This window comes from Rhinolophus sinicus, chromosome 5, assembly GCF_057876585.1.
Source record: "Rhinolophus sinicus isolate RSI-liver-muscle chromosome 5, RSI-T2T, whole genome shotgun sequence".
Classification (NCBI taxonomy): domain Eukaryota; kingdom Metazoa; phylum Chordata; class Mammalia; order Chiroptera; family Rhinolophidae; genus Rhinolophus; species Rhinolophus sinicus.
Window position 1 is genome coordinate 63,637,752 of NC_142505.1, and position 13,527 is coordinate 63,651,278.

General features: G+C 37.4%; 1 protein-coding gene across 1 annotated transcript in view; it reads right to left on the reverse strand.

Moving 5' to 3' along the window:
• The window catches only part of MDFIC2 (MyoD family inhibitor domain containing 2), a 122,655-nt gene that overhangs the window by 27,688 nt on the left and 81,440 nt on the right, over window positions 1–13,527 (reverse strand). Inside the window, exon 3 of the mRNA XM_088798536.1 lies at window positions 11,691–11,729. Within this exon, the coding sequence (XP_088654662.1) occupies window positions 11,691–11,729 (39 nt within the window). The remainder of the gene's footprint in view (window positions 1–11,690; window positions 11,730–13,527) is intronic.

Consider the following 13,527-nt stretch of genomic DNA (forward strand, 5'->3'; position numbering starts at 1 on the left):
ATGAACTTCCTTACCACTTAGCTAATGGAATATTTAAACCTGAAATGAGCCAGCCACACTTTGTTTGAAGTTGTCCCTTGGTGATACAAACAACTATAAACATACCAGGTGATTCCAATTCAATAATTATGGCAGACTAGAAAGAGTCTTTTTTCTCTTTATATAAGTCATAAGAAGATTCTTCTGATGTTTTAAAGGAAGTGCACTTGCTATTGTCAGGGCCTCTGAGAGGTATACCTTTACAGATGATCAGCTTGTTGAGTCCAACTGGTATATGTGCGTAATTTATATGTCATGTTGGCACAAGCCCACCTAAACCTTCTTTTGTAATATAATATAATGTAATATAATATAATATAATATAATATAATATAATATAATATAATATAACCTAGAACATTGATTCTCAAACTTTAGCATTCATCAGAGTCACGGGGAGTGCTTGTTAAAACATGGATTGCTGTGTTACGATCTCAGTTTCTGATTCTGTAAGTCTGAGCTATGGGCAGATTTCTAATTTCAAATGCCTTACCATGGACCTTTGAACAGTGAGGGGCTTAGGAGCACCAACAGCCCCTCCCGCACAGTTAAAAATCCCCATACAGTGTAAGCTGACCCTCTGGGTCCACGGATTCCCAACCGGGAACTGAAAATATGTACGTGAAGCAGAGAGTGATAGGAAACCTAGCATGTCTCATGGCCAAACTTCTCCCACCTGCTTCAAATGATTCTCATTATTCTGTACTATCCTTTTAGTCTACTTACAGCAGGATGTTAATATGTGAAAACAACACTTTGTTCAAACATTTTATTTGTTGCGCACCTATTATAAGCCATAAGGCAAATAAAACTGAGAGAGGAAGCAACTTTCCCAAGGTTACACAGCAAAACTCCAACCCAGTTTGGTCTAACTCCAAAGTCCTGTCTCTTGCTACCATCTATTTCCGCACAGATTCTGCAAAATCAACTGAAATAGGTGCAGAGCACTGTAAAACACTGTGTCCAGTACTTTGGGCCCACATACGCTTAAAGTAATGAGTTAGAATTAAAAATGATTCCGTCTTTTGCTTTCCAAGCAAAAGTTACTTTGCTAGATTTCAAGCAAACTGGTTGAGTGTCTCAGTTCAGAAAAACTGAAGGTTTCTTCTAGAAAATGAGAAATCTGTTGACAATTTCTTGTATTCTGAGCTCTCACAATGAATCATAAAGGTTGTTTCCTGGTGCCCCATCTCAGGTTCATCTCCAGAATTTAAGTCTGAGAAATTTCTTTCCCCAACATGCTACCCAATTTTAAGAGCATTCTAGAACAGAACCAGGTCAACAACAAGGTCCTATGCAATCAATTTAATTCACATACAAATGAACGTTAGGCTGTTTTAGGGCTCTGTTAGTGTTTTTTTTTCTCAGTGGTGAATTTATTATTTTTGTAGACCTTATCTTTGGTCTTCTTTTATTGTGCTCTTTCTCTGACACCACTTAGTCAATCTGACTTTCGTATCATCCTTTCCACCCCCTACCTTGTAGTTTTCTTTCTTTCTTGACTATAACCTGATATGCTATCTGCATGGGATACATACAAGAGCTCGTTAGCTGTAGTCTTTATATAGTTCCCCATGTAGCTTAATCTTTGTTCTTTATCACAACAGACATTGTAGGAAACACCAGGTTAGTGTAAAAACCAAATCCCTCTGTGTATCTTTATCACGAACAGGTAGAGAGAAAATAATTGATTGTGCATGAAACGGGATTAGTAAACTGCAAGAAACGGCCAAGATATATTTTCTTCGAAATTTGTAAGTAAGCATTTTGCGTACTTTGCGTTTCTAAGTCCCAGCTACGAACCCTACCAGACCAGACACAGTACGTTCTTCTTCCAGCTCCCAAGCACATCATAATGGCGGATATATAACCTCGGTGCATGTGTAGAAATGACTCTATGCTTCAGCTGAATTTGAAACCTCAGTGGCTGGGCCGTTTTGCTTTATTATGTTCTATCAGCTATTCTGGAAGCCCTTTGGATGGGCTCCAGATGTTCCATAAAAGGTGGCACTTTTTATAAAGAAAAACACTTAGGTTTCTTGTTGGCAGCATTTAATGAGTGTGTTCTCTGAAGATAGGAAGGCACCCTGCAGAGGACACGTTCACACAAAACTATAATTTTCACAGCGCTCACTCAGTGCCTGACTTTACAATGGTCCCTCTGCCTTCGTGAGTGCCAGAGACGGTGATGGGGTCAGTCAGAGAGCTTCCTGCAACACTTAAAAGTCTGTCCTCTGACACTTCACCTCTCTGTTGTTGTATTTTTTTCATTCATTTAGAAGTTCACTCAGCAAATGCCATTTCCAGTTCTGTTCTCTATTAAAACATTGATACGTAACATCACTGTAATTTTTGCTGTTAGTTTTCCCCTCAACCATCCAACAAAGAAAGGAGATGGGTAAAAAGGTATGTTAAGTGAAAATGTAATATTATATCTTCTTTTACTTTCACAAAGCGTGTTAAAACAGATTCATTCGTTTTGACTAAATACAAGGTTTCCAATGGGAATTTTCGATAAATGACATGACAATGTTGATACGCGTGCTCAAGACAATGGGGGTTAAAAATATTTTGAAAATATATTTCTCAAATGTATCTTGTGTGTCGAGAAAGATACGGAATACATATATGGCAGATATTTTTCCAATGTAAGAAAAGGCTTTTCAAGGCAGGTATGTCTTTTCATGAAATACCTTCTGTGCCACGATGAGATAGCCAACAAAATAATTTTTTTCATTTAATAAGAGAAAGTAATTTACAATACTGATATGTCAATATGTTTTTCAATAAATTTCTCCCCAGATTTTCTTGAATCCTCGTCAGTGTTAGAATTATAATTACATGTCTTCCTCCCACTTTGAAAGTGGCACAAGGTGCTCATTTGCAGTTCTGCTGTTGCAGTCATCACTAGAATAGAGATGTCATGACTCAGTTAACAATGCTTTATTATTCACATTGATCTTTTTTTATAGTGTTCTTTATCTCAAAAACATTGTAAATCAGATATCTGCCTCCCACTCTTTTGTTCATTTGCAAATTTTTATTATTCTAGTTTAAGAAAGCGATGGCATGTCAAGAGTCAGTGTGTACTGTTTATATGTTCCCCCTGCTTCAAAGTCATCTTCTCCATAAAAAGTGAAGCGTATACACAGTCGTAAGAAAATTTTGTTTCTCTTCTGTATCAGAAAAGGTTTGGTGTTTCTTAAATCCACAAACATGAAACAATAAAATGAAAATACATTTTAGTGATAACAACAAAATAATTTTAGATTTACGTCTTTCAAAAAAATATCATTTGTTTCTCCTCAGTTTATCCCTCTTTATGTGATTTTTACTGCAGTAATGCTATATTTCAGTTCAAGATATATGGTGATCCTATTCTTGAATTAACTTTACAGTGAGTTCCATTTAGACCAACGTTCTATTCGAAAGAGTGGTGGCCTCCTAGGACTTAAAGCCATGGTAGCAAATCAAATCTTCATTTCATCACCAACTACCAAGTTGTTTCTTGATTTGATGCGTACATGATCTAAAAGAATTTAGAAAAAGTGTAAAACACACACCTTATTCCTGAATTCATCTCTGTATGGAAGAGTATGGTAGTCATGTGAATTCACCAACATTTACAAAAAATAACATAACTATAGAAAGATCCCTCCAAAAATACCATCCATCCATGACTCTACCTAACAGATGTATTCAAAGCAAGACTATAATCAGTAATTCACTCACTCATTCAGAAAACATTTATGAACTCTTTACATTGGTACCCAGCAGTGTGCTAACTACTGGTAGATACCCAATACTGAGTAAGATAAGACCTGGCCCTGCCTTCAGAGCTGACGCTTCAGTGGGGTGACAGCCACTCAGATAACTTCAATAGCGTACAAGAAATGAATAATAGTGATTATGTACACAGTTAGATGAGTGCAAAATTCTGGAATTTGCAGTTATGCTTGGTGTAATGCGGAAAAAGAGACGCAATTTTCACAGGATCTCAAATAATTAGTATTCAATTGCCAGGTAGCAGTGAGGAGCAAGGCTATTCCAGGAAGAAGAAAGAAGTTCGTAAAATATGGAAGTATGAAAAACAGTGTTTAGCAGAACATGGTAAGAACATGGTGGGGACAGAGAGAGGAGAGAACAGGGACTGGTGGGAGTTAAGGTGAAACTTTTCTCTTTACCTATGGATTTTAAACTTTAGCTACTGGAGTACTAGTTCTTGATTTGGGGTTGGGGGATGGACCCAAGGAAATATATGGGTTCTGACCTTAGGAAAATGAACCATATGCAGCCATACATTACGGATTCCTCACCCCTTGCCCCCAAACATGCAAACTATATTCAAGTTCCCTTAATTCCTGCTTAAGAGCCTGAAATAAAGGTTTTAAGGAGGAATAAAACAAGATCAATTTCTGTGTTAGAAATTTCAATATGGAGCATGAATTATAGGGAAAGTAGACTGAAGTGCAGGATTCTAATTATTCTTATTCTCCTACTCTCCTTCAAATTAACCTGTAAACCAATTACAGCCTTCTTACATTGTTTTTCCCTGCGCTACTGTGTTATCAGTCTCTGAATTTGTCTGTACTTCTTTTCCTTGTCCTAGAGATGAGAACATTTCAAAAAAAAAGGGTGGGGGTTGTGATTAAAATGACCAAATGCTACAAGAAAAGTAAGAATACTTCAGGACAGGAAAAAAACCCCAAATCAAAACAAAACAAAAACCACTGAATTTGGCAATTTGGTGACATCTGTTAGAATAATTTCAATGGATTGGTAAGGCTAGAAGACAGATTAACATAAGGTGAATGGGAGAAAGCAGAAGAAAGTAGAAAAGCTGAATATATTACTGCCTCAATAAGTAATAGCTAAATATTTCTAGAGGCTTTTGATGTGCCAGATGCTTTATAAAGTTTTTAATGTATAAGCTTATATAAATCCTCACCTTTACCCTCTGGGCTAAAGGCTATCATTATCCACATTACATGTGAGGAGGCTGAGGCACAAAAAAAATCATGTAAATTGTGAATTATAATTACAGACAATGAGTGGCAGAGCTGGGATTGAAACCCATGAAATCTAGTTCCAGAAAAGAAGATGAACTTTTAACTACTATTATGCATTGTCTCTGATGAAGTAGACATAATCGGTAAATAATAACATTCCTAGTACATGTAATAAAATAATTTGATAACAGTATTATAACAGTAACATAGTAAGCAATATAAATTATGCACAAAGGAGAAACTTTAATGATATCAGTTTTAATTAGTCACCACTGGTATTATAATAACATGTGATAAATAGTTCAATATTTTGAAATGGATAAGGTACTAACAGTAGTCTTTAGTACTTGTAAGTTGTACAAGTTCTGATATGCAGAAAGACATTTTTTGGAAGTCAGTAGCTACAATAACATCTAAACTATTACAATAATGTAAAAACACAATAAAATATAACACTATATTATTTTGTGTTTCACTGTGAATGGAAAAATCTTGACGAAAACATCTTTTCTTTAGTAAAAATTTAATTTGAAAAGTAATCTATCTTCAGCATAAGTATTCTTTACTACCTCTCAAAAGAAATTGTTTGGCTTGTAACTGATGTTAGGCTGCCAAAAAATTTAAATGTTTCACTAATAGAGATTCAGAGATAGTCTCTGTTATTATTATTATTTTTTAATATAGCACAAAAGTTTTGGGACAAGGACCTGTGGTGTGCCTGTTCTAAGTAGTTTGTCCTATTTCTCTCCTAGTTACAGTAAATGAATACATGTAGAAAATGAAAATGTTTCCAAAGTCAATTTACTGGTGCAACACTCGAGGTTGTTTACTTTTTGTAAGTATGGTGCTAAATGTTGAAAACTAAAAACAAAAAAAAAATACAAAAGTTTTATACTTTTATAATGGAAAATGTATATTTCTCCCATTAATTTTTTTCATGAATGATTTATTCTTTGATGGGCAGTACTCAAGTCTCACTTGTATTCTGGCTTTATTTACTTACTAAGATGTATAGCTGGGTTATACCTCGAAATTCCTTAATTCATTCAGTTAATGGTATTGAGTGTCTACTATGAGACAGACACTGAACTAGATGAGGAGAAACTGAGATAAAGAGATGTAAGTGAGTTTTCAAATAGCTTTTAGTACAGTAGCAAAGTTCAATTAGGAGACACTGAGAATTCCATGTAACAAATGCTATGACACTTGAAGTTATGGAGATACCAGTGAGGAACACCCAGCTCAAGCTCCATAGCAGAAAAGGTCTCCCCAGAGAAGATAGATCAAGAGCTGAATCTGAGGAAGAGTAGGAAAGATGCACGTTTTCTTTTGTAAAAAGTGTAACACTTTTTGTGAAAAGATTTTTTTTCAATCATCAGCATCCTGGTATTCCCATTAGAAGGTGAACCGATGAAGGAAACTGAGGAGGAACAGTCAGGACGTAGAAGAAAAACCTGGAGAAAGTCAAGGAAGATGAGTGTGTAAAAGAATTTAGTGGTCAGCAGTGCCAGTGCATGTAATAGGAACATTCTACATTCAGAAAGCTCCTTATTTGCACATATTGGTGGATCCTCTGTTTCAAATAATGGCTAAGGAAATTACTCTCAATTACATTATCTTTAGCTCATAAAATTTATGTTGATGACAGAGACTGGTTGGTTGCATACTGAGCCAAATCTGCTTCTTTCTGGACACACAGTTGAACTACATTTCTCCACCAACTTTCATCTAGGTGGGGTCATGTAAATAGTTCTGGCCAAAGGGATGTGGACAGAAATGATGTGCCTCACTTCCAGGTTTGTCACCTAAAATGTACCACATGATTCTCCACATTTTGTTCTGTATATAGTGGACAGCTTTAAGCAAAGAATGCAGTAGAAAAACCCTTGGGAGCCCCTTGGGGATAGCAGAAGCACAAGATGGAAAAAAGCTGGATCCCTGAGTCACCATGTGGTTGAGAGCAACCCCCAAAATACTTATGTGCATTGAGCTTTGGGTAGCCAGGAATGAACTTTTATTAATTTGCCATGGAAACTTGGGGGTTATTTTTCACAGCAGCTACTGTTAATAAATCTGGCTAATAATATCATAATATGGAATACCACTCAAATGTGAATTAAGCAATAAATAGTTCTCAGTTTTATTATAGAAAAATAATAAGAATATTTACTATTTATTGAATTTCAGGATTTATGCAAAGTACAATATATTTATTATCTAATTTTACCCTATAAGAAATGCCATGAGGTAGGCACTATTACTAGTATCTCCACTATAGTGTTTAAGTAATTGGGGCTCAGAAAATTGTAGACATTTACTTAAGATCATAGAATTAACAATAGGGTTTGATTCCATTTTAGACGAGAGAGCCGTCTACTTAACTCTATATCGTCTCCCACTGGTAGGTACCATAGTATATGTTGAACAACTAATATCTCATATTATTTCTTTCAAGAAGGTAAATATAATTTAAGAACTATATTTAGTAAAGTTCCCTTTAATCTGTAGAATAATATAGGAGATCCATTTTACCTCCAGTATAACAACAGAAATTCTTTTAGCAGTATGTGCTGTCATAAAAATATGTGTTTATTTGTGAGTTGGTAGCAAACCCTTATTTTTGATCACTAGAACTATTAGTTGGTTCTCAAAACCTCTACCAACTTATTGTTACCATTAGGTAAATAATAGATGACTCATCTATCCACACCTTTTAAAACTAGCCAAATGGATATTTGAATAACAACAGAAATCTCTCTTGAAATTGGGTGGTAGAAATTGACCTATGATAACAGCCAGCTGTAATTTATGAGTCAAAGATTCTAGTTTTTTGGTGGATACCTCTTCTAAGTAGTGGTTTATCTATGGAACAATTTATCCCATTCCTTCCTCCTACTTGAAGTTTGAAGACAATGCTCCATGATGAAAAAAAATAATAATAATAACTTAGATGCAATGGTCGAAGATACACTTAAATATGAGGATGCTGCATGCCCACTGTACCTTGCTTGTCTGAACAAAGGTCTTAATTAAAAAAGTAAACTTCAATTTGAATAAAAGTACCACAGCCTGGTCACCTTTTGCCCCTTTTCCCGGCTCGTAGGAGCTGGTGTGACGCTTACAAGGGGACAGCAGCCAGGAAGCACTGCTGCACTGGGATGTCCTGTCTTGCCATTGCTCTGCATTTGGAATAAATACTTTTTTACCTTTCCTGACAAAACAGCCCCATTGTTATCAACTGTAAATGTATTAAAAACACACAGGGACATTTTAGTATGTGTATCGTGCATGAAAAATGTTATTGCCTGGCAGGCTCCAATTGGCAAGTGGAAGGGGTTTTATTGAAGGAAACAGCAGTACCAACAGCCAGCGGTGCACAGGACGGTAATTGTTCTTTTAACATTGCTGCTCACTTTAGTTCCCTCGTTTGCGCAAGCGAGGGCTCCTGCTCGCCTCACCCACCCTGGCGGGCCTGCTACAGGAGCAGCCAGCCGCCTCTCTCTGGGATCCAGCTGTCACGGCAAACTTACCTTCTTTCGCTTTCCCTGAGCTCAGCCCTACCCCAGAGCTCCCACCGCCTTCTGAGTGAAAGCTCCTAAAGATAACCCTTCTAAATTGTATCACCGTGTCACACTCTTCCAACTGACGGAATAAAAGAGCCAAATTCCGGAAGTATGGTCTGAGTGACTCGTTAGTTGCTCTGGATGATTATCTCTGGCGATGGTCATTTTGATGCTGCTTAACTAAATCTTGCAGTCTTTTTCTAGTTAGTTATTAATTAAGGTTCATTTGCTTAATTAGTGAGAGAGAGAGAAAAGAGGGGGGTCCTCACTACTTTCCCTCAGTGGCAATGAAATTACTTGGACCAGAAGTCACAAAATAAATTCTCCTCTGGAAGGACTAAACAGGCCTGCTATGGGGTGTGTGTGTGTGTGTGTGTGTGTGTGTGTGTGTGTGTGTGTGTGTCTTTTTCCCTTCCAGAACTAAATAATAGTCCTGTTCTCTTGTCGGCTCTTTAGCACTCTAAGCTCCCAGAGCCTTCTTGTCTGCTCCTTCCACCCCGTTCCCCTCTAACCATTAATGAATATGTTCAACTGGCCAGGGTCACTTGATTATTCTGACATAATGAACTGGGAGATGCTATTTCCAAGTTCTGAGGCTGACACTGGCAGGGTGATGCTTTCACCTAGAGGTGTCCCAGCTGTATAGTCGACACACTTGAAAGAATAAATATTGATCTGCTTTCTCAGGATGGGCACCATGTGAAATGTTAATGCTTTTCAACAGCTTGGGACATACAAAGTAGCTATTATTACCACTATTATTATAAGGTATAAAATCTCAGAGAGCATCTCATCTTTACCCTTTATCCTCATGATTAGTACACGTGTGTCGAGCGTCCACTGTATTCACACCACCACTCATGTGACGATACAGTGATGACATTCTAAGACAAAGACAGTGATTCTGAGAGTCCCTAATGGGGGGATATGGGTTAGACACAACAATAATATGAATACATATTGTTTTGTGGACGTCCCATGCGAATGTTCCCTCATGGGGCCTCACTGGTTATTGGATTGGAGGTTTTCCACTTGTCTTCCCTGGGTGATTCATTCTTTTGTGTAGAGAGAAGAAAAAAAAATTGACATTTGAAACCATAATTGGCTATAAAAGTTTGTGGCCCTGAAAGGGATGGGGTTAATATCTGACCTTTTGTTTGGCAAAAATCATTTCTGGTACTAAAAGTGAGTTTTCCCTAAGCCCTGGTATAGGAGATAATCATTGTTAAATTGCTCTAGCTAAGAAAAAGCTGAAATGTGTGGTTTGGGTAATACTGGCAAAGCTTGAAGGAAATAGGCATGCAGCAAAATGGCAGGAAGAAAGGTCTCAGCATGGAATCATGGCCAATTAGAACGGCCAAGTGACACAACTAACAGTGTGGTTATCTAATATCTAATTTTAAATCATTTGCTAGCTGGTGCTTTGATGACAAAGCCCTTCTTCCCATTGTTTTCTGACTTTTTTCATACTTTAGTAAAAATCTATTATTGATGGTAGTAAGAAGGAAGAGATTTATTGGAGTCATAGCCAATGAAGCCAGCTGAGGTCCAGGTAGAGCTGAGTGAGCCGTGGAAAAGTATTTGCAATGAGTGACTTAGGATCGGGCCTGAGACAATTCCACTTTTCTCAGGGGTCCTAGACACTTGAAGAGAGTGCTGGGCTGATATCTGAGTTATACATTTGTTTATTTATTAAGCTATTTGTTCAACGGATGTTTATTGAACATCTACTAACCGTACAAGGGATTTTGTTGGGACTGGAAATACAGTACTGGTAAGGTACCTAAATTTGGTACAGTTTATGGTCATAAAAAATGGGAAATACATATATCTATTCTGCAGCATTTTGGAAATTTATAAACATCCCTTGTGGTCTTCCTACAGACCAGCCTTTCTGTTTTCTTCCACACTTCTTCCTTGTTTCTTTTGTTTTATTTAAATTAACTTCCTCATTGGCTCCTAAGTTTTCAGATTTTGCTCAAGTTGTTCTCACATGTAATGCCTCTCCTTTTCCTCACCTAGTCAAATCTTGTCATCTTCTCTTTAAAGCCTGCCTTGGACATCCTCAGCCTGAAGAAATCTGAAATTTTTTCTGATTTAATTGGTCTGGAGTGCAGTCTGTGCATAATTTGCAACAACTGCCAAGATGATTCTAATGTGTAACCAGGGATGTGAGCCACTGTCCACAGGGTACAAATAAAATCTTCTTGGTCCAGTTTCCTCTGATTGCATTTTACTGCAAAATATCTGTTTCTGTACATTTTCTTCTATTCGCCATCGGAAGAGAAGGGGCCTTCCTCCTTTTAAAGATAAACTTCTGCATCAGGAGTTTACATCTCTATCTCTTTCACCAGCCACAAGATGTGTCTTTATTCACCGTCATCCCCTTTCCCTGTATTTTCAGTCTAATTTTCTTCACTCTATCCTCCCTCTGTAGGCATGCTTAATAAATATTTGTTGAGTAAATACACAAATGAGCACGTGACTTTCTAATCATCAAATCAATGATCTGCAATCAGTTTCCCGCCTCCTTGATACATGGCTAGTCAGGCCCACAACTTCGTCCCTGACTTCTTTGGTGTAGAATTCTGGTTTTTCTCCCATTCTGTTGTGCAGGCTGTTCATCTATTCCTTACAGTGAAACTTCTACTTATCTCCAAAACGCAGCTGATGGGAACTTGCACTTGGAGTCTTCTATGTCAACTCCAGCTTAAAGTGATCTTACTCTTCCTCTCCAATCCTTTGAGGACAGAGACCGAGGTTTTTGTACCCCACAGCGTTAAGCACAGGGTCGGTCCTACGTAGGACAGACTATGAACCAGGTACTGCATAAAGGAGTACATCATTTTAACCTTAAAAATATCTAATATGTATGCAAAGATAAGTAATAAGCACCTTCAAGGCAAAAATGAATCTCAACATACCTTGAATAATGTAGGTGTTTTATGACTGTATGCCAGCGCTATGGACCTGTATTGTGAATGTGGACAAAGGTGGAGTTCTTCCCTTATCATATTGCACTCAAAGTGCCCATCAGTCAATATAGGAAGCTATTACAAAGAAATAGGGATGTACCTACCAGGATCTCCAAGAGGATTTTGAATTGAACTGGAAAATCCTAAAATAAGGGAAATTAAAAAGAATTATTTGCACAAATATTCACTATTTGTTGGTTTTTCCTTTCTAGGATCTCTTTCCCCCCTTTTTCAGGAAAGAGAACCATACTTTCCAGTGGATGATCTGTTCTATACAGCTCGAGTGGAATGACCTTGCACCCCTGCTCAATGCGTACAGACAGGGTACCCTGAGTCCTCTATTTCCAGCCGTGCTTTTTTGTTAATGGTTATGAGAATCAGGTAGTACCAATCAGGGCGTTTCCTGATGCTTGAGATTAGCATGCTGAGATGAGGGTCCTTTCCTCTTTTGTGAGATAGAAAGATAACGTAGTCTTGTGACTGACGGAAGCCATCTTTCCTGCCATGTGTAAAAAGTCTAAAGCCACAAAGGGGGTTCAAACAGCCAAGTAGAGGAGGTAAAGGCAGGGCACTGAATTTACCCTTTAGATCTCTGGATTTACTCATTGCTGAAGCTTGTCTACTCCAGGATATCCTAGGTATGAGAACCTACACATTCCCTTTACCTAAGCTAGTTGGGTTTCTATGATCTATGGAAAGAGACTTGCAGAATTACATAGAGAGAGGTTTAATTAATTTTAAATATTTCTTCTGATTCTGTATCCTTCCCATCTTTTCTGAGAGGACACATACTGATGAAACTCCCTGAAAGGAAGGAAGGAAGGAAGGAAGGAAGGAAGGAAGGAAGGAAAGAAGGAAGGAAGGAAGGAAGGAAGGAAGGAAGGAAGGAAAGAAAGAAAGAAAGAAATTCTCTAAATTTAATTGTTTAGTCTCTGCTTTCTAACTCCTGAAATGTTCACAGAGTAGAAATGTTTTATTTTGTGAAGGTATGCCAAAACTGATTATATAAAAATGGCTTAAAGTTGAAGGCTGGATCTCATAATAAAATGACGTACGAAGTAAAAGCTGAGATGTGATTTCTGCTGACCTGGTCTTTCATCAGTTCTATTTATGTCAGGGGAAAGAGGGGGCAGGAATTTACATATATTGAGTACCTACTCAATTAAACTATTTCATGAAATTTACACCTGTCATATTGTGATCCTAATTTGAAATATTTTTAGTAATCCAAATGATTTTCAGAGTTCCATTCTTGCCCAATATTACCTAGCTGGTTAGGTATAGTAGATTTGAAATTAGAATTCAGTTGACTGTGACTTCTAAAACCTCCCTCTCCACCATCCATGATGCCATGTAACTGGAATGAATATTAGCTTTATGTTCTGTTCTCAACATTTAGTCAACTGTCTTGACATTCATGGCTTGGTAATTATTGTTTCGGGAGGAAAAACAACCACTTTCTGGGAAGAAGTATATTGCTATTTAGAGAATATGAGACTTGAATTTGGTGACAAGAACTCCAAATTCTTTTGTTTGTTTGATTGTTTTTTTGTTTGTTTGTTTGTTTGTTTTTTGTTTTTTTTACTAAAGAGCTCTGATCATGGAGCTCAGCGTTTTTACATCTTATTTTCCTGCTTGGTCAAATAAAAGATGTGAAACTTGATCATCTCTCCAGTCTGTTTCAGCACTCTCCTCTTGGTAGGTACTTCACTAGAACCTTGTACTTCCCCTATTAGAGATCCCATCGCCTGTGTTATGATTGTGTGTTAGATGCAGAGATGTCTTGTTCAACTCAGTAACCCCCAACAACAAGCCCAATGTCTGGGAAATAGTAGATGATCAATTAATATTTGTTGAATAAATAAATGAAGGAATGAAGTTTATTCACTTTTATGTGCAGACTACTATTTTTTTTTTATTTATCCCCCTCCCCCCCGCCCC